Source organism: Rhinopithecus bieti, unplaced genomic scaffold (assembly GCF_001698545.2).
Source record: "Rhinopithecus bieti isolate Rb0 unplaced genomic scaffold, ASM169854v2 scaffold_12667, whole genome shotgun sequence".
Classification (NCBI taxonomy): domain Eukaryota; kingdom Metazoa; phylum Chordata; class Mammalia; order Primates; family Cercopithecidae; genus Rhinopithecus; species Rhinopithecus bieti.
In genome coordinates, this window is record NW_016807256.1 from 238,499 (window position 1) to 260,527 (window position 22,029).

A 22,029-nucleotide genomic window follows, 5' to 3' on the forward strand; every position below is an offset into this window, starting at 1 on the left:
CCTCAGCCTCCCAAAGTGCTGGGATTGCAGGTGTGAGCCAGTCCAGCCTAGATGGACTTTTAAAAAAATGTGTGGCAAAATACACATAGCATAAAACATACCACATTCAGCATTTTTAAGTGTGCGGCCCAGGGGCAGAAGCACATTCACAGGGCTGTGCAGCTATCACCACCATCCAGCCGCAGAACTTGTTCATCTTCCCAAACTGAAGCTCTGGCCCGTTCAACCCCAACTCCCCACCCCCCAGCCCCTGGCACCCACCCTTCCACTGTCCATCTACAGAGTTCACGGCTCTCATTTGAGGCCCCTCACAGGAGTGGAATCCTACAGTGCGGGCCTTTCTGTGACTGGCTCCTTTCACTGAGTCCCATGTCCTCAAGGGTCAGCCATGTCAGAGCCCATCTCAAAATGGCCTTACTTTCTTCTCTATGACTTGCACCTTCCTGCAGTCCTGTAAGGCAGGGCTTAGTGGAGATGGAGAGCAGGGCAAGTGTTTAGCCACAGATGAGTCCTCACTTTCAATTTTAACTGTAATGTCAACTTTCTGGATGTTTACATGCTTAAAAGAGTAATTCCTTCCTTCGTAAAGTATTGGCTCCCACTCTGCCCATGACGCAAGCTGCTCTCATCTCGCCACACGGAAATTTATGTCTGCCCAGTTAGAGTGAGCAGTTTTTCTGTCTACTCCTTTCCCTAGAAGAAGTGGGGCTGGGCCCTCCCTGTTCTGTCTCAGACCCCAGTCTTCCTTACCATTCTATTCTATTTTATTTTATTTTGAGATGGAGTCTCGCTCTGTCACCCAGGCTGGAGTGCAATGGCGCCATCTCGGCTCACTGCAACCTCTGCCTCCCAGGTTCAAACGATTCTCCTGCCTCAGCCTCCCAAGTAGTACAGGCACGTGCCACCACGCCTGGCTAATTTTTGTATTGTTTTAATAGAGACGGGGTTTCACCATGCTGGTCATGCTGGTCTTGAACTCCTGACCTTGTGATCTGCCTGCCTCGGCCTCCCAAAGTGCTGGGACTACAGATGCACACCACCATGCCCAGTTAATTTTTTGTATTTTTAGCAGATACAGGGTTTCACTATGTTGGCCAGGCTGGTCTCGAACTCCTGACCTCAGATAATCCATCCGCCTCAGCCTCCCAAAGTGCCAGGATTACAGGCGTGTGCCACTGTGCCGGGCCACCATTCTGTTTTAAATAAGACTTTTATTAAGGTATGATTCATATACCATAAAATTCACCATTGTAAAGTGTACAGTTCAGTGGTTTTTAGTATATTTAGAGTTGTGCAGCCATTACCATCTAATTCCAGAACATTTTGTCACCCCTAAAGGAGCCATTAGCCACTACTCCTCCCTGTTCCCCTCTCCAGCCCCTGGCACCCACTCCTCTGCTTCCTGTCTCTATGAATTTGCCTGGCTGAACACTTTACATAAGTGGATTCATTCCTTCTCCTGGCTGAATCCTCTTCCATTCTGTGGGTAGACTGCGCTGAGTTTAGCCATCCGTCTGTTGGATGAGTGGTGCTGCCATGAACCTCTGTGGACAAGTCTTGGTTTGGACGCATGTGTTCACTTCTGCCATTCTTCAGCTGAGCGTCTGGGCTGGTGGTCCTGTGTCTGGCCGCCAGGCCACAAAAGGGTGCTTGCTTCCCTTATGCCCCGGGAATCTTGGCACCTACTGCCCAAGCACAGCCCTCAGCCCCCTGGCCGCCACCCTCTGCAGGTAGCTGAGATCCGCGTTGAAATGGAGCTGCAGGACGAGATTGTGCCCAGAGCCCAGAACATCCAGAGCCGCCTGGACCGACAGACCATCGAGACGGAGGAGGTCTGGCCAGCCCACTGGGGGTTAGAGGGAGACAGGGACCTGGAGCCTGTACAGCCTGCTGTTGGAAGTGGCTGCCCTGCCTGCCCGCCTCCCTCTGGTCCCTTCCTTCTGACTTGGACTTCCTGTCTCCATCCCTGTCCCCTATCTCTTACCACCCTGTGCGGTCTCCTCTGCAGGTGAACAAGACACTGAAGGCGACACTGCAGGCCCTGCTGGAGGTGGTGGCCTCGGATGACGGGGATGTGCTCGACTCCTTCCAGACCAGCCCCTCCACTGAGTCCCTCAAGTCCACCAGTTCAGACCCAGGCAGCCGGCAGGCAGGCCGGAGGCGTGGCCAGCAGCAGGAGACTGAAACCTTCTACCTCACGGTGGGGAGGGCTGGGCTGGTGGGCGGGACCCGTGGGGGCGTGGCTGGGGCAGAGGGAGGGGCTCAAGCCAGGGCTAACACTTTGGGCTCTTCTTGGGGCTGCCTAGAAGCTCCAGGAGTATCTGAGTGGACGGAGCATCCTCGCCAAGTTGCAGGCCAAGCACGAGAAGCTGCAGGAGGCCCTTCAGCGAGGTGGGCCCAGTGCTGCCCCCTTCCCTGCCTCTCCCCTGCCCAGGATCCTATGTAGCCCATGGTCCTCCCCTCCTGCCTGTCCTTGGCCCTTATCCACACCTTTCTCTCTGGGATGCATTGAAGACCCTTGGCCTGAGAGGCAGACCAATGTTCTCTAACCCCACAGGTGACAAGGAGGAGCGGGAGATGTCTTGGTGAGTCCTTCATGAGGGGCTGTTGTGTTCTGAGGAGCTGGGGCCCTGCGATGGTCCCCCATCTCTTCTGTCCGTCGGGCTCAGCTCAGCTGCCCAATTCCCTGGGCCTCAATATCCCAGTTTTCGCACTGGATTGTGGAATAACTTCAGAGAATTAGAGGCCTACTTGGCTGGGCTGGTGGGTGGGCACCCTATTCTCCATGCCCGGCCCCCTCAGAGCCAGTTCCCGTTCACTGCAGGACCCAGTACACACAGAGAAAATTCCAGAAGAGCCGCCACCCCCGCCCCAGCTCCCAGTATAACCAGAGACTCTTTGGGGGAGACATGGAGAAGTTTATCCAGGTACTTGCTTTGCCCCACATGCCAGCCCACCTGTACATGCTGGTCTTTCTTCAGCCCTGGGTCACCTCAGTGACCAGAGCATCTGCCTGATCCCAGGGTCCTCCACTCTCAGTCATCAACTGTCCCTTTCTGGGTGGGCCTCCTCCGGGCCGCTGTTGGGCTCCCCTGTAGCCTCCGCTGATTAAAGGGAGCATCGTTAACTAGTAATGGGAATGTATAGAAAACCTGGGGCAGCAGCATTTTTAGGTGCGAGATATTGAGAGCTTCTCCCCTGCAACTTCTGGCCAGCATGGTACTGGGGGTCCTGGACAGTGAAATAAGGGGAAGCAAGAAAGATCAGAAAACTAATACTGAGATCAGAAAGTATCAGAGGGTGCCAGGCACGGTGGCTCACGCCTGTGATCCTGGCTCTTTGGGAGGCCGAGGTGGGCAGATCCCTTCAGCCCAGGTGTTCAAGACCAGCCTGGGCAACATGGTGAAATCGCATATCTACTAAAAATACAAAAATTAGCCGGGCATGGTGGCACATGCCTGTAATCCGAGAGAGAGAGAGAGAGAGAGAGAGAGGGAGGGAGGGAGGGAGGGAGGGGGAAGAAAAAAAAGGAAAGAAACAAAGAAAGAAAGAAATACAGGGAAATAAAAGGAAAGAAAGAAAGAAAAAAGAAAAGAGAAAAGTAAAGCATCAGAGGGGGCCAGGCATGGAGAATACCAGAAGATCAGAACTGATACCATCATTTTTAGTGGTGTAGTTATGTGTGTAGAACATTCAAAAGAATCAACAGATTCTTTAAATGAAAACTTTGAGTTTCTTTCTTTTTTATTTTATTTTTTTTTATTTGTTGAGACAGGGTCTCGTGCTGTTGCCCAGTCTGAAGTGCAGTGGCACGATCTCAGCTCACTGCAGCCTTCACCTCCCACCTGTTGGGGTTCAAGCGATTCTCATGCCTCAGCCTCCCAAGTAGCTGGGACTACAGGTGTGCACCACCACACCTGGTTAATGTTTATATTTTTAGTAGAGGTGAGGTTTCACCATGTTGGTCAGGTTGGTCTTGAACTTCTGACCTCAGGTGATCCTCCTGCCTCAGTCTCCCAAAGGGCTGGGATTACAGGCGTGAGCCACCACACCCAGCTTGAGTTTCTAAATGTTACTTGATTCAAGGTCGGTGTACAGAATTCAATTGCATTTTTATATTCCAGCAACAATTTGCAAATAAAATGTAAGGCACTGCCTAAAACCTCATCAAAGATATCAGACACCTAAGAGTGGATCTAACAAACAGTGTGCTAGGCCTCTGTGCCGACAACGATGATGTGTTCTTGAGAGAAAATAAAAGCACTCAGCCTGGTGCGGTGGCTCATGCCTGTAATCCCACCGTTTGGGGAGGTTGAGGCAGGAGTATCACTTGAGCCCAGGAAGTCAAGGCTGCAGTGAGCCGAGATCATGCCCCTGCACTTCAGCCTGGGTGACAGAGTGAGACCTTGTCTCACAAAAAAAAAAAAAAACAATTGAATGACAACACAGGGCATGCTGTGTCCATGGTGAAGTAAACACCCTCTGTCCACAGAGCTCAGGGCAGCCTGTGCCCCTGGTGGTGGAGAGCTGCATTCGCTTCATTAACCTCAACGGTAAGCAGGACCCAGCCCCTCCCGCTGTCCTGGCACCCAGCACCCAGCTCCCAGCACCTGGCATGGGAGGCCATCCTGGAGGGGCTGGGGAAGATGCTCAGTGCCCACCAGCTCGTTGTCCTCCCACAGGCTTGCAGCACGAAGGCATCTTCCGGGTGTCGGGTGCCCAGCTCCGGGTCTCAGAGATCCGTGATGCCTTCGAGAGAGGTGGGGACGGGCAGGGCGGGCAGGGCTGGGGGCTTGGGCAGACGTTACCAGCTTTCTCCCCCCACCGCACCACTCGCCTGTCTGCAGGGGAGGACCCACTGGTGGAGGGCTGCACTGCCCACGATCTGGACTCAGTGGCCGGGGTGCTGAAGCTCTACTTCCGGAGCCTGGAGCCCCCACTCTTCCCCCCAGACCTGTTCAGTGAGCTGCTGGCTTCTTCGGGTGAGGCCGGGGCCTGAGGCCGGTGGGGGTAGGGCACTTGCTAGGGCAGCCCCACTCACTCGGCTCTCTCTGGGCGGTTTTGGCCGCAGAGCTGGAGGCCACGGCAGAGAGGGTGGAGCACGTGAGCCGCCTGCTATGGCGGCTGCCCGCGCCAGTGCTGGTGGTTCTGCGCTACCTCTTCACCTTCCTCAACCAGTGAGTGCTGTAGGGCAAGTGCTGGGGTGGGGGCCAGGGGTTGAGGGGACAAGGGGACTCGGGGTGCGGGCTCTCTGCTTGTGATGTGTGTGTCCCCCCAGCCTGGCCCAGTACAGCGATGAGAACATGATGGACCCCTACAACCTGGCCGTGTGCTTTGGGCCCACGCTGCTACCGGTGCCCGCTGGGCAGGACCCGGTGGCGCTGCAGGGCCGGGTGAACCAGCTGGTGCAAACACTCATACTGCAGCCAGATCGGGTCTTCCCGCCCCTGACCTCGCTGCCTGGCCCCGTCTATGAGAAGTGCATGGCACCGCCTTCCGCCAGCTGCCTGGGGTACACTCTTGGTGCTGCAGAGGGGATGGGGGGTCCACTGGAGAAGAGCCCCCCTCATCCACCTTGCTCTGCCCTGAACCTCAGGGACGCCCAGCTGGAGAGCCTGGGGGCGGACAACGAGCCGGAGCTGGAAGCTGAGATGCTTGCCCAGGAGGATGGTGAGGGCGATGGGCAGAGAGCCCCACCCTGTCCCTGCCCTAGGGTCCACACCCGCCCCCCCCCCACAGCTTGGACCCCCTCTCCTCCCCAGACCTGGAGGGGGTCATGGAGGCTGTGGCCTGCTTTGCCTACACGGGCCGAACGGCCCAGGAGCTGAGCTTCCGGCGGGGGGACGTACTGCGGCTGCACGAGAGGGCCTCGAGCGACTGGTGGCGGGGGGAGCACAACGGCGTGCGGGGCCTCATCCCCCACAAGTATATCACACTGCCTGAGGGGTAAGTGAGCTGTGTCCTCAGGCCCCAGGGCTCCTGGAGTCTCCGCACCTCCCCTTCATCCAGCCCTCCCCTGACCCCAAGTTGGATTCTGAAGGTCTGGGCTAGGCCAGAGAATGGAGCCTGTTTGACTACTTCTGACTGGCACGGAGGCTGCTGGCCCTGGACCCCGTGCAGGGAAGGAGCACTAAAAACAGGCTGGTGCTTCCCACCACAGGGCAGAGAAGCAGGTGGTGGGCGCAGGGCCGCAGACTGCAGGGGAGTCTGGGAGCAGTCCCGAGGGCCTCCTGGCATCAGAGCTGGTTCACCGGTGAGCAAGGAGACAGGGCTCGGGGGGCCCACACATGTGCTGTTCTAGGCCAGAGGGGACTGGGGTCAGGCTTTGGCCCGGTGGGAGTGGGAGGAGTTGGTAGATGAGGACGTGACAGAGTGACCCAGCTTGTGACAGGGCAAGAGGCTCTAGAGGAGCTTGGGGACCACTGGGCCAGCCTTCTTTCCTTGGCCACACCCCAGGATGGGAGGAGCCACTGCCCAGTTAGCTCAGGGACTTCCCAGAGCCCCCACCAGGCTCCCCGTCTGTCCTGCAGGCCAGAGCCATGCATCTCACCCGAGGCCGTGGGACTCTCTGGACACAGACGACGCTGCTTGGTCCCAGCCTCCCCGGAGCAACACGTGGAGGTGGATAAGGTGAGAGTGGGTATGTGGCAGGTGAGGGACATCTGTCCTGGGGGGATCTCTGCCTTCCGTTGGGAGCCAAACTCCTCCCTCCTTGAGGTTGCAGTCCTTGCCCTCCCTGGCCTTAGCTCAGGGGAACCTGCCTCCAGACACACAGGCCCAAGGCAGACCCCATGGAGGGCAGGAAGGCAAAGATGTGAGGGCGAGTGGGGATGGAGAGGGATGGCCACAGAGGCAGGGATGAGAGGCACAGAAGACACCTGGCCTGGCTAGAGCCTGGGGCTTGCACGTTGGGATTCATTCAGAGCAGGGAGTGGCAGGGCTGAGTTAAGGCTGTTTACCTGGTAGAGGCAAAGGACTCCAGGGTAGATTTCAAGGCTGGCATCTGTAGCTGGGCTAGGTAACAGGCGGTGCCATGGCAGGCGCCTGGCATGCCAGGGAGGATGAAAGGGACAGATGGCAGGGAGGCAGGAGGGGGTGGCTGGTTGGGGACTGGGGTGGGGCAGCAGTGGCTCTCGAAGGAGCAGAGCGCAGGCTCAAGATGTGGCCCTGGCAAGCGCACAACCTGGGGAACCCTGCTCCATGCTCTGTGCCATGGGACCTGTGAGCACTGTTGGGCTGAACGTGGAAGCCCAGGGAAAGTTGCTAAGCCCAAGGAGGAGAGACCCGAGAACATGTGGGTGTCCCAGGTGTGGCCAAGCCCCCAGGCTTAGGGAGCCCAGGAAGGGTTGCGTAGACACGCAGGAGCAGGAGCGGGAGCGGGAGCCAGGGACAGAGCAGCCGGGAGATGCCATGGGAGGACACTGACCTCGGAGTTCCCCGCATGCTGGCGGTCCCTGAGGCCACGGGCAGGGGGACTGTGATCTCTGCCAAGGAAAGAGTGGGGGCGAGAAGAGAGGGGTCCCCACTTCCGGGCTAAACCAAGGAATTGCTGTCCTCAGAGGAGACTGTGGCAGAGACACCAAAAGGGGCAGGAGGGATGCGAGGTGCGAAGGGGGGAGAGTGACCTGGAGGCTGAGGGACTGGGGATGTTGTCTGAGGACTTGCTTTGGGAGTGGGAGGAACTCAGGTGGGTCTTGGGCAGGGTCAGTTGGGGGAGCTCACTGATCACCCTCCCTTTCTTTCCCCTCCACTAGGCTGTGGCACAGAACATGGACTCTGTGTTTAAGGAGCTCTTGGGAAAGACCTCTGTCCGCCAGGGCCTCGGGCCAGCATCTGCCCCCTCTCCCAGCCCTGGGCCCCGAAGCCCAAAGGCACCGGCCAGCAGCCGCCTGGGCAGGAACAAAGGCTTCTCCCGGGGCCCTGGGGCCCCAGCCTCACCCTCAGCATCCCACCCCCAGGGCCTGGACATGACCCCCAAGCCACACTGAGGTGCTGCTGCTGGAGCTGTGTGCCCAGGCGGCCGCCCCTGGACCGGCCACTCTCCCCAGCCCTCTTACTTCTCTCCAACCCTGTCCGGCAAGTTCAGGGGGCCTGCACTTCAGCCTGCGCAGAGGTGGGATGGGGCCGCACACGCAGGGATGCCCACTCCACACCCTGCCTGCCTCTCAGCCCTGGCCCAGGCCCCTTTTGGAGGCTGGGGAAAGCCCTCTTCTGTGACTTTGTGGAGGGCTGGTCAGTGGCTGCTGGGTGTTAGGTACCCTTGCTCAGATGCCTGACAGGGCTGGGTGGTGATTCATAAAGACCTCGCGTTGATTCCCTGATGGGAGCCAGCTCTGTCTCAGGGGTGGGCGGGTGGGTGCTGGAGGCCAGAACAGCTTCCCTGGGGGTCCTGCAGCTTTGAAGACTTGGCCGCCTGCACCATGGGTTTCAGAGCTGTGTACATTACTGTGGGTATGTGTGTGGGGTCTGTGTATGGCTGTGTGCTGCCTCCACACCCACTGTTACCCTGATCCAGAGAGACCCCTTGCCATGTGGAAAATGAGCTGAGCTGCAACTTTTATTAGGGAGAGAATGAGGAGAGATGGAGGAAAGGAGGGATTAGAAAGGCAGAGACAGGAAGGTCCCCTGGCCCCAGCCCGGTCCTTCCTTTTCGGGCCCCTGGGACCGCTGTCTCACCTGGGGCACCTGCTCCCTCTTTCCTGCCACCCCAGGCCCCTCAGCCCTCTGCTGCAGCCCCTCCCACACCCAGCATGGTGAGCTGACCTGAGGGGCCCCACAGTCCTGGGGCCTGAAGCTCTCCTCATACAGCTGGGGATGTGGAGACCTAGGCAGGGGCTGTGGCTTGTCCAGGGACACACAGTGTCCCAGCCTCGGGGCCACAGGCTCTGGCCAATTCTCCATGGGTCCCCTCCCAGTGGCCCCAGGACCAGCCCCAGGAAGGCAACTGAGCTTCTCAAAGCCTCTGGAGGCAAGACACCCAATAGGTCCTCAGGATGAAGTGTCCTTGGCCAGGGAGGAGCTGGCGGTGGTGCAGGATTCATCTTGGGGACCCAGGCTGGGTGGGGTGCGCCCCGGGCACAGCAGAGCAAGCTTCGCAGCTCTGAGGAGACGCTGCTGCTAAAGGATGCATAGATCCAGGGGTTGGTGCAGCTGTTGAGGCTGGCCAGCAACATGAGCAGCACGAAGGGCGCCCCTGTGAAGGTAGTGGATCCAAGTTGGGCTCAGGATGGCTGGTGGTGCACCGGGGCACGCCGCCAAGCCCGAGTGGCCCCGACAGCCCTAGCCATGGCTATACCCACCTTCCAGAGGTGCCTCCGGGTCCCACGCGGCCCATAGCTGCACCAGGAAGAAGGGTGCCCAGCACAGCACATAGACGACCACAATCACCAGCGTCATCCTCACAGTCTTGGCCACAGGTGCTGACACGCGGGCTCCCTCACTGGGGTTGCCTGTCCGGCGTCCCCTGCGGCGCCCCCCAGGCCTCTCTGACGGCCCTGGCACCAGACTGGTATGAATCTCCCGGAAGATGAGCACCTGGCAGGCAGCGATACCCAGGGTAGGTGCCACAAACACCATCAGGGCGATCCAGGTGACGTAGGTGCGACGGCCCCAGGGCTCCACAAAGCTGGCCCAGCAGTCAGTGACCCCGCTGCCACCTCCCACATTGCGCTGGGCAAAGATGAAGAGCTGGGGCAGGCTGAGAAGGAGTGAGAAGGCCCAAGCCACCAGCACCGGCCGGTTCCAGTGAGCCCCACCTCCATGGCGATACGCCAGCATGGGACGGCAGATGGCGCGGTGGCGGTCCAGCGTCATGGCCAGGATCATGTAGGAGGAGGCATACATGCCCACCATCTGCAGATACTTCACGGCCCGACAAAGGGCATCTGGCCCACGGAAGCGGTCGGTGGCCTTCCAGGCCAGCTGGGGCAGCACTTGGAACAGAGCCACGGCCAGGTCAGCCAGGCACAAGTGGCCAATGAAGACGTGTATGGGTGCCCAGTGGCCCCGCCGGCCCCGCCGAGCTAGGGCCGCCAGCACCAGGCCATTGCTCAGGGCCACGGCCACAAAGACTATGGAGAGCAGCGCCAGCTCCGCCTGGGCTAGCAGCGGGTCCCGGGTGTCCGGTGGCCTCTCCTGGCTGCTGTTGCTGGGCAGAGAGAGGTGCCCAAGCACAGCTGGGCAGGGGTCAGGAAGAAGGCCTGGTTAGAGAGGGTGCTGTGCAGGGGACTCAGGCCTGCCTCCCATGCCCCATCTGGACACCCCTTCCTGGCTCCTAGCAGAGGGGACTCCAGGAAAGCCATGTTATGGGGATACACACCCCAGGCTCATGCAGTCCATAAGGAAGGGTAGCCCCAGCCCCAGCCCTGGCAGGGAAGTGGGGCTATGCCCCCCTCCCCGCTCGTTGGCAGCCTGGAGAGGCGCATCCAGAGGTGAGGGTGAAGGAGGTCTTTAGAAAGAGGGGCTTCCCTGAATCGTCAAAGCCACTCTGCCCACTGGGCTCATGGCGGGCCAAGCCTTACCAGAAGTGGTGAACGTCATGAGCATGGTGGGGCCAGGGCAGGTGTTCTGAGGGCCTGGAGGAGATGGGCAGACTCAGCCTCTGCCCGAGGGGCCAGCCCAATGACCCAGGTCTGTGAACTGGAGCCCTTACACAGATGCTAGCACAGTGGGTGCCTGTTCGCGTGTGTGCACGTGTGCGGTGGGAGTATGGCCAGTCCTGGGCAGGGAAAATTGAGAGGGACAGTCAGACGGATGCACAGAACCCAGGATCCCCAGGCAGCCCATGAGTCCCGGGTTTGGGAGTGGGCGCCCCAGGCAGACACGCAGAACTCCCCTGCCCCAACCGAGGCTGAGAGAGGCCATCCGAGGGCTGGGGACTGGGCACGGGGCGGGTCTGTGCAGCCCCTTACCTGGCTGGGCTCCTGGGCTCCTGGGCAGCTGGGTGGTGGCGTAAAGGTGGCTGGGTGCTCAGATCTGCTCTCCATCGGCCGCCCCGCCCTGGCCCAGCCCAGCCTCTGGGAGTGACCTGGCCAGGAGGGGACTTCCTCCCCTCCCCTTTCCCCAGGCCTCCCCTGGCCTCCCGTTTCCTCTCCTTTCCCCAGGGCCTCCCTGGTCCTGGCCCAGGACTCCCTCCTCCCACTGCTATAGCCTCCACGCCCACCCTCACCTACCACACTCCCCTGGTTGGATTGTCTGGGAGGTCACTTAGTTCAGCATTCCCATTTTATAAGTGGGGAAACTGAGGCCAGAGAGCAGTGGGTCTGGCCCAGGACTGCGCTGCTTTTCGTGGGAGCTTCATGCCCCTTCCCAAGTTGGGGTCCTCCTGCTCCTCGCTGGGCCCAGGCAAGGAAGTGGTGAAAACACTTTCGCTGGGCCCCTCCCAGGCCCACGCAGGCCCCTCCTCCTCCTCAATTAGGGCCCAGTTGGCCGGAGGTGAGGGACAGGAAAGGGAGGAGTGGGGCAGGGGCCAAGCCAGGCTTCATGAACCCCTGTGAGATCCAGGGACACCCCATCCTCTTCCTCCTGCCGCACCTGCAACTACCTGTCCCAGGAAGAGGGGCTGGGGATCTCCATGTGCTCAAGGGCTCCCTCCCACCACACACGCCCTCACATACATGATACAGCCACACAGCCACAAACACAACACAGAGACGCTTGCTCGTTCCTGAACATGCCATGAGTGTGGACGCACCTTCCCTGTACCTGGGCCCTTCTCCTCCCTCCCCAACACCTCTCTCCTTCCCCTGCNTCCACACCCGCCCCCCCCCCACAGCTTGGACCCCTCTCCTCCCCAGACCTGGAGGGGTCATGGAGGCTGTGGCCTGCTTTGCCTACACGGGCCGAACGGCCCAGGAGCTGAGCTTCCGGCGGGGGGACGTACTGCGGCTGCACGAGAGGGCCTCGAGCGACTGGTGGCGGGGGGAGCACAACGGCGTGCGGGGCCTCATCCCCACAAGTATATCACACTGCCTGAGGGGTAAGTGAGCTGTGTCCTCAGGCCCCAGGGCTCCTGGAGTCTCCGCACCTCCCCTTCATCCAGCCCTCCCCTGACCCCAAGTTGGATTCTGAAGGTCTGGGCTAGGCCAGAGAATGGAGCCTGTTTGACTACTTCTGACTGGCACGGAGGCTGCTGGCCCTGGACCCCGTGCAGGGAAGGAGCACTAAAACAGGCTGGTGCTTCCCACCACAGGGCAGAGAAGCAGGTGGTGGGCGCAGGGCCGCAGACTGCAGGGGAGTCTGGGAGCAGTCCCGAGGGCCTCCTGGCATCAGAGCTGGTTCACCGGTGAGCAAGGAGACAGGGCTCGGGGGGCCCACACATGTGCTGTTCTAGGCCAGAGGGGACTGGGGTCAGGCTTTGGCCCGGTGGGAGTGGGAGGAGTTGGTAGATGAGGACGTGACAGAGTGACCCAGCTTGTGACAGGGCAAGAGGCTCTAGAGGAGCTTGGGGACCACTGGGCCAGCCTTCTTTCCTTGGCCACACCCCAGGATGGGAGGAGCCACTGCCCAGTTAGCTCAGGGACTTCCCAGAGCCCCACCAGGCTCCCCGTCTGTCCTGCAGGCCAGAGCCATGCATCTCACCCGAGGCCGTGGGACTCTCTGGACACAGACGACGCTGCTTGGTCCCAGCCTCCCCGGAGCAACACGTGGAGGTGGATAAGGTGAGAGTGGGTATGTGGCAGGTGAGGGACATCTGTCCTGGGGGGATCTCTGCCTTCCGTTGGGAGCCAAACTCCTCCCTCCTTGAGGTTGCAGTCCTTGCCCTCCCTGGCCTTAGCTCAGGGGAACCTGCCTCCAGACACACAGGCCCAAGGCAGACCCCATGGAGGGCAGGAAGGCAAAGATGTGAGGGCGAGTGGGGATGGAGAGGGATGGCCACAGAGGCAGGGATGAGAGGCACAGAAGACACCTGGCCTGGCTAGAGCCTGGGGCTTGCACGTTGGGATTCATTCAGAGCAGGGAGTGGCAGGGCTGAGTTAAGGCTGTTTACCTGGTAGAGGCAAAGGACTCCAGGGTAGATTTCAAGGCTGGCATCTGTAGCTGGGCTAGGTAACAGGCGGTGCCATGGCAGGCGCCTGGCATGCCAGGGAGGATGAAAGGGACAGATGGCAGGGAGGCAGGAGGGGTGGCTGGTTGGGGACTGGGGTGGGGCAGCAGTGGCTCTCGAAGGAGCAGAGCGCAGGCTCAAGATGTGGCCCTGGCAAGCGCACAACCTGGGGAACCCTGCTCCATGCTCTGTGCCATGGGACCTGTGAGCACTGTTGGGCTGAACGTGGAAGCCCAGGGAAAGTTGCTAAGCCCAAGGAGGAGAGACCCGAGAACATGTGGGTGTCCCAGGTGTGGCCAAGCCCCAGGCTTAGGGAGCCCAGGAAGGGTTGCGTAGACACGCAGGAGCAGGAGCGGGAGCGGGAGCCAGGGACAGAGCAGCCGGGAGATGCCATGGGAGGACACTGACCTCGGAGTTCCCCGCATGCTGGCGGTCCCTGAGGCCACGGGCAGGGGACTGTGATCTCTGCCAAGGAAAGAGTGGGGCGAGAAGAGAGGGGTCCCCACTTCCGGGCTAAACCAAGGAATTGCTGTCCTCAGAGGAGACTGTGGCAGAGACACCAAAAGGGGCAGGAGGGATGCGAGGTGCGAAGGGGGGAGAGTGACCTGGAGGCTGAGGGACTGGGGATGTTGTCTGAGGACTTGCTTTGGGAGTGGGAGGAACTCAGGTGGGTCTTGGGCAGGGTCAGTTGGGGAGCTCACTGATCACCCTCCCTTTCTTTCCCCTCCACTAGGCTGTGGCACAGAACATGGACTCTGTGTTTAAGGAGCTCTTGGGAAAGACCTCTGTCCGCCAGGGCCTCGGGCCAGCATCTGCCCCTCTCCCAGCCCTGGGCCCCGAAGCCCAAAGGCACCGGCCAGCAGCCGCCTGGGCAGGAACAAAGGCTTCTCCCGGGGCCCTGGGGCCCCAGCCTCACCCTCAGCATCCCACCCCAGGGCCTGGACATGACCCCAAGCCACACTGAGGTGCTGCTGCTGGAGCTGTGTGCCCAGGCGGCCGCCCCTGGACCGGCCACTCTCCCCAGCCCTCTTACTTCTCTCCAACCCTGTCCGGCAAGTTCAGGGGCCTGCACTTCAGCCTGCGCAGAGGTGGGATGGGGCCGCACACGCAGGGATGCCCACTCCACACCCTGCCTGCCTCTCAGCCCTGGCCCAGGCCCCTTTTGGAGGCTGGGGAAAGCCCTCTTCTGTGACTTTGTGGAGGGCTGGTCAGTGGCTGCTGGGTGTTAGGTACCCTTGCTCAGATGCCTGACAGGGCTGGGTGGTGATTCATAAAGACCTCGCGTTGATTCCCTGATGGGAGCCAGCTCTGTCTCAGGGGTGGGCGGGTGGGTGCTGGAGGCCAGAACAGCTTCCCTGGGGGTCCTGCAGCTTTGAAGACTTGGCCGCCTGCACCATGGGTTTCAGAGCTGTGTACATTACTGTGGGTATGTGTGTGGGGTCTGTGTATGGCTGTGTGCTGCCTCCACACCCACTGTTACCCTGATCCAGAGAGACCCCTTGCCATGTGGAAAATGAGCTGAGCTGCAACTTTTATTAGGGAGAGAATGAGGAGAGATGGAGGAAAGGAGGGATTAGAAAGGCAGAGACAGGAAGGTCCCCTGGCCCCAGCCCGGTCCTTCCTTTTCGGGCCCCTGGGACCGCTGTCTCACCTGGGGGCACCTGCTCCCTCTTTCCTGCCACCCCCAGGCCCCTCAGCCCTCTGCTGCAGCCCCTCCCACACCCAGCATGGTGAGCTGACCTGAGGGGCCCCCACAGTCCTGGGGCCTGAAGCTCTCCTCATACAGCTGGGGATGTGGAGACCTAGGCAGGGGCTGTGGCTTGTCCAGGGACACACAGTGTCCCAGCCTCGGGGCCACAGGCTCTGGCCAATTCTCCATGGGTCCCCCTCCCAGTGGCCCCCAGGACCAGCCCCAGGAAGGCAACTGAGCTTCTCAAAGCCTCTGGAGGCAAGACACCCAATAGGTCCTCAGGATGAAGTGTCCTTGGCCAGGGAGGAGCTGGCGGTGGTGCAGGATTCATCTTGGGGACCCAGGCTGGGTGGGGTGCGCCCCCGGGCACAGCAGAGCAAGCTTCGCAGCTCTGAGGAGACGCTGCTGCTAAAGGATGCATAGATCCAGGGGTTGGTGCAGCTGTTGAGGCTGGCCAGCAACATGAGCAGCACGAAGGGCGCCCCTGTGAAGGTAGTGGATCCAAGTTGGGCTCAGGATGGCTGGTGGTGCACCGGGGCACGCCGCCAAGCCCGAGTGGCCCCCGACAGCCCTAGCCATGGCTATACCCACCTTCCAGAGGTGCCTCCGGGTCCCACGCGGCCCATAGCTGCACCAGGAAGAAGGGTGCCCAGCACAGCACATAGACGACCACAATCACCAGCGTCATCCTCACAGTCTTGGCCACAGGTGCTGACACGCGGGCTCCCTCACTGGGGTTGCCTGTCCGGCGTCCCCTGCGGCGCCCCCCAGGCCTCTCTGACGGCCCTGGCACCAGACTGGTATGAATCTCCCGGAAGATGAGCACCTGGCAGGCAGCGATACCCAGGGTAGGTGCCACAAACACCATCAGGGCGATCCAGGTGACGTAGGTGCGACGGCCCCAGGGCTCCACAAAGCTGGCCCAGCAGTCAGTGACCCCGCTGCCACCTCCCACATTGCGCTGGGCAAAGATGAAGAGCTGGGGCAGGCTGAGAAGGAGTGAGAAGGCCCAAGCCACCAGCACCGGCCGGTTCCAGTGAGCCCCACCTCCATGGCGATACGCCAGCATGGGACGGCAGATGGCGCGGTGGCGGTCCAGCGTCATGGCCAGGATCATGTAGGAGGAGGCATACATGCCCACCATCTGCAGATACTTCACGGCCCGACAAAGGGCATCTGGCCCACGGAAGCGGTCGGTGGCCTTCCAGGCCAGCTGGGGCAGCACTTGGAACAGAGCCACGGCCAGGTCAGCCAGGCACAAGTGGCCAATGAAGACGTGTATGGGTGCCCAGTGGCCCCGCCGGCCCCGCCGAGCTAGGGCCGCCAGCACCAGGCCATTGCTCAGGGCCACGGCCACAAAGACTATGGAGAGCAGCGCCAGCTCCGCCTGGGCTAGCAGCGGGTCCCGGGTGTCCGGTGGCCTCTCCTGGCTGCTGTTGCTGGGCAGAGAGAGGTGCCCAAGCACAGCTGGGCAGGGGTCAGGAAGAAGGCCTGGTTAGAGAGGGTGCTGTGCAGGGGGACTCAGGCCTGCCTCCCATGCCCCCATCTGGACACCCCCTTCCTGGCTCCTAGCAGAGGGGACTCCAGGAAAGCCATGTTATGGGGGATACACACCCCAGGCTCATGCAGTCCATAAGGAAGGGTAGCCCCAGCCCCAGCCCTGGCAGGGAAGTGGGGCTATGCCCCCCTCCCCGCTCGTTGGCAGCCTGGAGAGGCGCATCCAGAGGTGAGGGTGAAGGAGGTCTTTAGAAAGAGGGGCTTCCCTGAATCGTCAAAGCCACTCTGCCCACTGGGCTCATGGCGGGCCAAGCCTTACCAGAAGTGGTGAACGTCATGAGCATGGTGGGGCCAGGGCAGGTGTTCTGAGGGCCTGGAGGAGATGGGCAGACTCAGCCTCTGCCCGAGGGGCCAGCCCAATGACCCAGGTCTGTGAACTGGAGCCCTTACACAGATGCTAGCACAGTGGGTGCCTGTTCGCGTGTGTGCACGTGTGCGGTGGGAGTATGGCCAGTCCTGGGCAGGGAAAATTGAGAGGGACAGTCAGACGGATGCACAGAACCCAGGATCCCCCAGGCAGCCCATGAGTCCCGGGTTTGGGAGTGGGCGCCCCAGGCAGACACGCAGAACTCCCCTGCCCCAACCGAGGCTGAGAGAGGCCATCCGAGGGCTGGGGACTGGGCACGGGGGCGGGTCTGTGCAGCCCCTTACCTGGCTGGGCTCCTGGGCTCCTGGGCAGCTGGGTGGTGGCGTAAAGGTGGCTGGGTGCTCAGATCTGCTCTCCATCGGCCGCCCCGCCCTGGCCCAGCCCAGCCTCTGGGAGTGACCTGGCCAGGAGGGGACTTCCTCCCCCTCCCCCTTTCCCCCAGGCCTCCCCTGGCCTCCCGTTTCCTCTCCTTTCCCCAGGGCCTCCCTGGTCCTGGCCCAGGACTCCCTCCTCCCACTGCTATAGCCTCCACGCCCACCCTCACCTACCACACTCCCCTGGTTGGATTGTCTGGGAGGTCACTTAGTTCAGCATTCCCATTTTATAAGTGGGGAAACTGAGGCCAGAGAGCAGTGGGTCTGGCCCAGGACTGCGCTGCTTTTTCGTGGGAGCTTCATGCCCCCTTCCCAAGTTGGGGTCCTCCTGCTCCTCGCTGGGCCCAGGCAAGGAAGTGGTGAAAACACTTTCGCTGGGCCCCTCCCAGGCCCACGCAGGCCCCTCCTCCTCCTCAATTAGGGCCCAGTTGGCCGGAGGTGAGGGACAGGAAAGGGAGGAGTGGGGCAGGGGCCAAGCCAGGCTTCATGAACCCCTGTGAGATCCAGGGACACCCCCATCCTCTTCCTCCTGCCGCACCTGCAACTACCTGTCCCAGGAAGAGGGGCTGGGGATCTCCATGTGCTCAAGGGCTCCCTCCCACCACACACGCCCTCACATACATGATACAGCCACACAGCCACAAACACAACACAGAGACGCTTGCTCGTTCCTGAACATGCCATGAGTGTGGACGCACCTTCCCTGTACCTGGGCCCTTCTCCTCCCTCCCCCAACACCTCTCTCCTTCCCCTGCCCCCACACCCCCTCCAGCCCCCATCCCAGTCGTTCTCTTTCCACTCCCCCCCGCACCCAGGCCTGGCTTAGCTCAGCCGAGGCCAGCCCAGCCCAGCCCAGCCCAAGGCAGCTGCTTTCTTCCTGTTTATCTGTCTTCTCTGTTGCCCTGTGAAGCCAGAGACCAAAACAGCCTCACGGACCAGGCCCAAGTCCAGCCCGCGGCCAAGGCCTCCTCTTCCTGCCCAGAGAGCCTGGCAGCACCCTGGCCCCTCCCGGCCCTGTTAGGGTGGTGGAAACACAGGGTGGGCATTTTCCAGAGACAGCGCACACACCACACCACTTACATACATGTACACAGTCACACCACACACATACATGCACCCACCACACACCCATATGCCACACCACACACACACCACACCATGCACACATGTACACACCACACACATGCACACACCACACACTCCCATACGCCACACACCCACACATGCACCCACCACACAGCCATACACACCACACACATGCACACACCTGCACACCACACCACACCACATACAGCCAACACCACACACCCACATGCATGCACACACCCGCAGCACACACAGGTGCACATCACACCCCGCACCACACACACGTATCTTTACCATGTTTTTGCAGAGCGCCTTGGGGGCAGGCTGCAGAGTGCTGGCACCCAGGGCCTGACACTTCAGCCGCATCTCCTCAGTGCATGCACATCCTCACGATGTCACTAACCTAGGAACATAGAAATGGCCTTCCTACTGCCACCCAGATCAATGGAATAGGAGATGGTTCCCCTCAATTGGCAGAGAATTTGGGGACCCTGGCTGGGGAATAGGAAAGCAAGGCTCCAGACCCTCCTTGGCCCCTGCCCAGTAGTGTGACCTTGAATAGGCCACGCCAGCTCTTGGCACCTCAGCTTCCCCTTCTGTGCAATGGGACTTGATGATTGAGGGGGACCTATGGTGGTAAGATGGGGAGGGCCGGGGACTGGCAGGGCCTTGGGGAAACCTTTGTTCCCTCTGTCTAAAGCCGGCTAGGCCAAGGAATCCATGCCAGCCTTTTGAGGTGAGCAGGCAACCATCTCCTTATCAGTTTCTCTGCCTGAAAGAGGCTGTGCAGTGCCAGATCTCAGCAGCGGGCTGGGACCTCCCCTAGCAACGTGGTCAGGCCCGTGGCAATCTCTGCCCCCTGGACTCCTCACTTCCTGTTGTTAAACTGGGGAAGAGTCTGGAGGAAGGGCCCCATGGTGGTCTCCTCTGGGACACAAGAAGCTAGATCAGGACCCAACGCTACTCTGCTCAGGCAGGACCCCCGGGAGGAACTGGGAGCCACGTGGGCAGGCACTACATGGAGCTGTGCCAGGAGAGAGGCCCTGGGCAGACCCTGGACTGACACCCCTCGGGGGCCGAGAAAGATGGGGCTGGGCAGCAGCTCCCATGGGAAGAAGGGCAGACTGTGCTGATTCACACTAGGCCCACGTGAGTCAGCAAGGATGGCACTGGGCTGCCTCAAGCCCCTGCCCTTGGGCATTAACAGGGGCAGGGCATCTACCTGGGGGCGTGCCAGGCCCCCACTCCTGCCAGCGCAGCTCCCCTGTGCACACCTCCCACTGGTCACTCTAAGACTTGCAGAAAGGGCCCTGTGAGTGCCAAGGTGTGGCTCCTGATCTTCCAGCCTAGTACCTGGGCAGAAGAGGACAGGAAGCAGATTGGGGGGACACTGTCTGTCCCTCTCTATCCACCAGTTCCCCATGATCAGAACCCTCCATTCACCAAACTGCAAGTGCCGCTGGCCCAGCACTGTGGCTACAGAGATGGAAGCACATGGGCTTGTGCAGAGAACAGTGGAGGCAGGGAGGCCGGTGGAAGCTGTGCCTGTCACCCAGGACAGAAATGATGCGACCCACCTGACACTGGGCAGCGGGGCTAGAGGGGGCAGGCAGGTGGAAAAGGCATTTAAAGGGCCCTGAAGGATTTGTAAGGGGTGGAAGACAAAGAGGAGGCAGCCAAGGACGTGGAGAAAGAGGCCCCTGATTGTGTGGGAGGGGTGCATGTGCAGATGGCGGAGCCTGTGGGCAGTGGGAAGGATGAAGGAGCCAAGTACCTGTCAACAGAAACGACCCTCACAGGGACTGTGACCCGAAGGAGCACAATACGTAGAGCCCAGGAGACAGGGAGGAACAACGGGTTGGAGGATGGGATTGAAGGGGACAAAAACAAATTTAACAAAAACTCAAGTGCACATGTGTGAATGTGAGGGTGTGTGTGTGAGGGTGTGTGTGAGGGTGTGCGTGTGTGAGGGTTTGCGGGTACGAGGGTGTGTGTGTGGGGGGTGTGTGTGTGAGGGTGTGCATGTGTGTGAGGGTTTGCGGGTATGAGGGTGTGTGTGTGTGAGGGTGTGCATGTGTGTGAAGGTTTGTGGGTATGAGGGTGTGCGTGTGTGAGGGTTTGCGGGTATGAGGGTGTGTGTGTGAGGGTGTGCATGTGAGGGTGTGTGTGGCAGTGTGCATGTGAGGGTGTGTGTGAGGGTGTGCGTATGTGAGGGTGTGCATGTGTGTGAGGGTGTGTGTGGCGGTGTGAGGGTGTGCATGTGTGATGGTGTGTGTGGGTGTGCGTGTGTGGGTGTGCGTGTGTCATGGTGTGAATGGGTGTGAGGGTGTGCATGTGTGGGTGTGTGTGAGGGTGTGTGTGTAGGAGGATGTGCATGTGTGAGGGTGTGCGTGTGTGGGTGTGTGTGAGGGGGTGTGCATGTGTGGGGGTTGTGCATGTGTGGGTATGACGGTGTGAGGGTGTGCACGTGAGGGTGTGTGGTGTGTGGTGTGTGTGACGGTGTGTGCGTGTGCCAATGATGACAGGAAGACAGTCTGCGGATGATCATCTAATTGTGTCCATTCACCTAAGTGAATAATAACTGGGAAAGCTGGACAGAGCCTGTTGATGGCTGCGGGAAGGCAGCCCATGGAACTGGATAGATTAGGAGCCCTGCGGAATGGAAGGGAGGGCCAGGGTCTCCAGCAGGTGCTGGGGTGAGGGGCCGGGGGTAGAAGAAGGGTGAGCGTTGAGGGCTTGAGGGCCGTACCCATAGATGGCCTCCAGGTCATCACGTGACAGTCAGGCAGGAGGCGGCTCCCTGGCAAAGCTGCAGAGATTTTTTTTAAAAAAGGCAATGGGCCCTCCCCGTTTCCTCCAGGCGGCGGGCGACTGCAGTTCCTGTTAGTGGGCTGTTTGGGTAACTGCCTCGGGGTTCCCCAGTCTGACTTCCTAGTGCTCTCTCCACCTGCACGTTCCTCCCCCAGATTATTGCAGCAGCTGCTCCGGGTGTCCTCAGTGCTCACGCACTCACCACCCTGGAACGGCCCTCATCAGGCAATGATTTCTCTCCTCTGATTTCTCTCCTCCAGAGTGACTTTTTTTTCCGGCTTTGTTGAGGTATGATTAGCATACAGTAAAATTCATTATTTTTAATTGCACTGTTCAATAAGATTTGACAAATGCATACAGTCATGTAACCACAACCACAATCATGATATAGAATAAATATTTTGAACATTCCAGAAAGTTCCCTCGTGGCCTTCTGCAGTCAAGTTTCTTCCCCTACCTGAAAGCCTAGCAACCACTGATCTATCACTATAGATTTTTCTTTTCTAGAACTTTATATAAATAGAATCATAGAGTATGTAGTATTTTCAAAAATTAGCCGCGCATGATGGCGTGCGCCTATAATCCCAGCTACTTGTGAGGCTGAGGCAGGAGAATCACTTGAACCCAGGAGAAAGAAGTTGTGGTGAGCCGAGATTACACCACTGCACTCCAGCCTGGGTGACAAGAGTGAAACTCCATCTCAAAAAATAAATAAATAAGGGCCAGGGGCAGTGGCTCACATCCATAATCCCAACACTTTGGGAGGCCGAGGCGGGCAGATCACCTGAGGTCAGGAGTTGGAGACCAGTCTGACCAACATGGTGAAACCCTGTCTCTACTAAAAATACAAAAATTAGCCGGGTGTGGTGGTGCACGCCTGTAATCCCAGCTACTCAGAGGCTGAGGCAGGAGAATCACTTGAACCCGGGAGGCAGAGGTTGCAGTGAGCCGAGATCTTGCCATTGCACTCCAGCCTGGGTGACAGAGCAAGACTCCATCTCAAAAAAGATAATAATAAAAATAAATAAATAAATGAGTACGTAGTACTTTGTAACTTCTTTTTTTTCTTTTAAAATTTTTTTTTGGTGGGGAGGAGGCA

At 59.8% G+C, this 22,029-nt stretch overlaps 3 protein-coding genes and 2 pseudogenes across 8 annotated transcripts in view; 2 read left to right on the forward strand and 3 right to left on the reverse strand.

The window, feature by feature from the left end:
* Window positions 1–8,321, forward strand: part of LOC108535069 (rho GTPase-activating protein 4) — a 23,616-nt gene extending 15,295 nt beyond the window's left edge. For 3 of the 4 annotated variants that reach the window (XM_017880749.1, XM_017880746.1, XM_017880748.1), the window contains exons 8-22: window positions 1,731–1,832; window positions 2,009–2,200; window positions 2,307–2,391; window positions 2,558–2,585; window positions 2,825–2,927; window positions 4,493–4,553; window positions 4,683–4,760; window positions 4,848–4,982; window positions 5,072–5,177; window positions 5,279–5,512; window positions 5,597–5,670; window positions 5,763–5,946; window positions 6,161–6,253; window positions 6,531–6,630; window positions 7,755–8,321. In XM_017880749.1, the coding sequence (XP_017736238.1) occupies window positions 1,731–1,832; window positions 2,009–2,200; window positions 2,307–2,391; window positions 2,558–2,585; window positions 2,825–2,927; window positions 4,493–4,553; window positions 4,683–4,760; window positions 4,848–4,982; window positions 5,072–5,177; window positions 5,279–5,512; window positions 5,597–5,670; window positions 5,763–5,946; window positions 6,161–6,253; window positions 6,531–6,630; window positions 7,755–7,988 (1,809 nt within the window). In that variant the 3' untranslated portion in view covers window positions 7,989–8,321. The remainder of the gene's footprint in view (window positions 1–1,730; window positions 1,833–2,008; window positions 2,201–2,306; window positions 2,392–2,557; window positions 2,586–2,824; window positions 2,928–4,492; window positions 4,554–4,682; window positions 4,761–4,847; window positions 4,983–5,071; window positions 5,178–5,278; window positions 5,513–5,596; window positions 5,671–5,762; window positions 5,947–6,160; window positions 6,254–6,530; window positions 6,631–7,754) is intronic. The other variant, XM_017880750.1, reaches the window with a different exon arrangement.
* Window positions 8,322–8,926: 605 nt separating this feature from the next.
* LOC108535070 (vasopressin V2 receptor-like) lies at window positions 8,927–11,034 on the reverse strand. The gene is given in 5 exon segments (XM_017880751.1): window positions 8,927–9,074; window positions 9,077–9,193; window positions 9,300–10,175; window positions 10,521–10,717; window positions 10,911–11,034. Coding segments are annotated over 4 exon segments (1,104 nt in total). The 5' UTR covers window positions 10,546–10,717; window positions 10,911–11,034; the 3' UTR covers window positions 8,927–8,988.
* Window positions 11,035–11,676: 642 nt separating this feature from the next.
* Window positions 11,677–13,993, forward strand: LOC108535056 (rho GTPase-activating protein 4-like; annotated as a pseudogene).
* A 402-nt stretch (window positions 13,994–14,395) lies between these two features.
* LOC108535071 (vasopressin V2 receptor) lies at window positions 14,396–18,171 on the reverse strand. 3 transcript variants are annotated; one of them, XM_017880754.1, is made up of 4 exons: window positions 17,208–18,171; window positions 16,552–16,605; window positions 15,327–16,202; window positions 14,396–15,219 (listed from the first exon to the last, which is right to left on the reverse strand). In XM_017880754.1, the coding sequence occupies exons 2-4, from the start codon at window positions 16,574–16,576 to the stop codon at window positions 15,014–15,016; spliced, it is 1,107 nt and encodes a 368-aa protein (XP_017736243.1). In that variant the 5' UTR covers window positions 16,577–16,605; window positions 17,208–18,171; the 3' UTR covers window positions 14,396–15,013. The 3 variants fall into 3 exon arrangements, with proteins under 3 accessions (XP_017736243.1, XP_017736242.1, XP_017736241.1); XM_017880753.1 differs by having other exon boundaries at window positions 16,944–18,171; XM_017880752.1 differs by having other exon boundaries at window positions 14,551–15,219; window positions 16,552–16,748; window positions 16,944–18,171.
* Window positions 18,172–19,403: 1,232 nt separating this feature from the next.
* The window catches only part of LOC108535057 (putative lung carcinoma-associated protein 10), a 17,706-nt pseudogene continuing 15,080 nt past the window's right edge, over window positions 19,404–22,029 (reverse strand).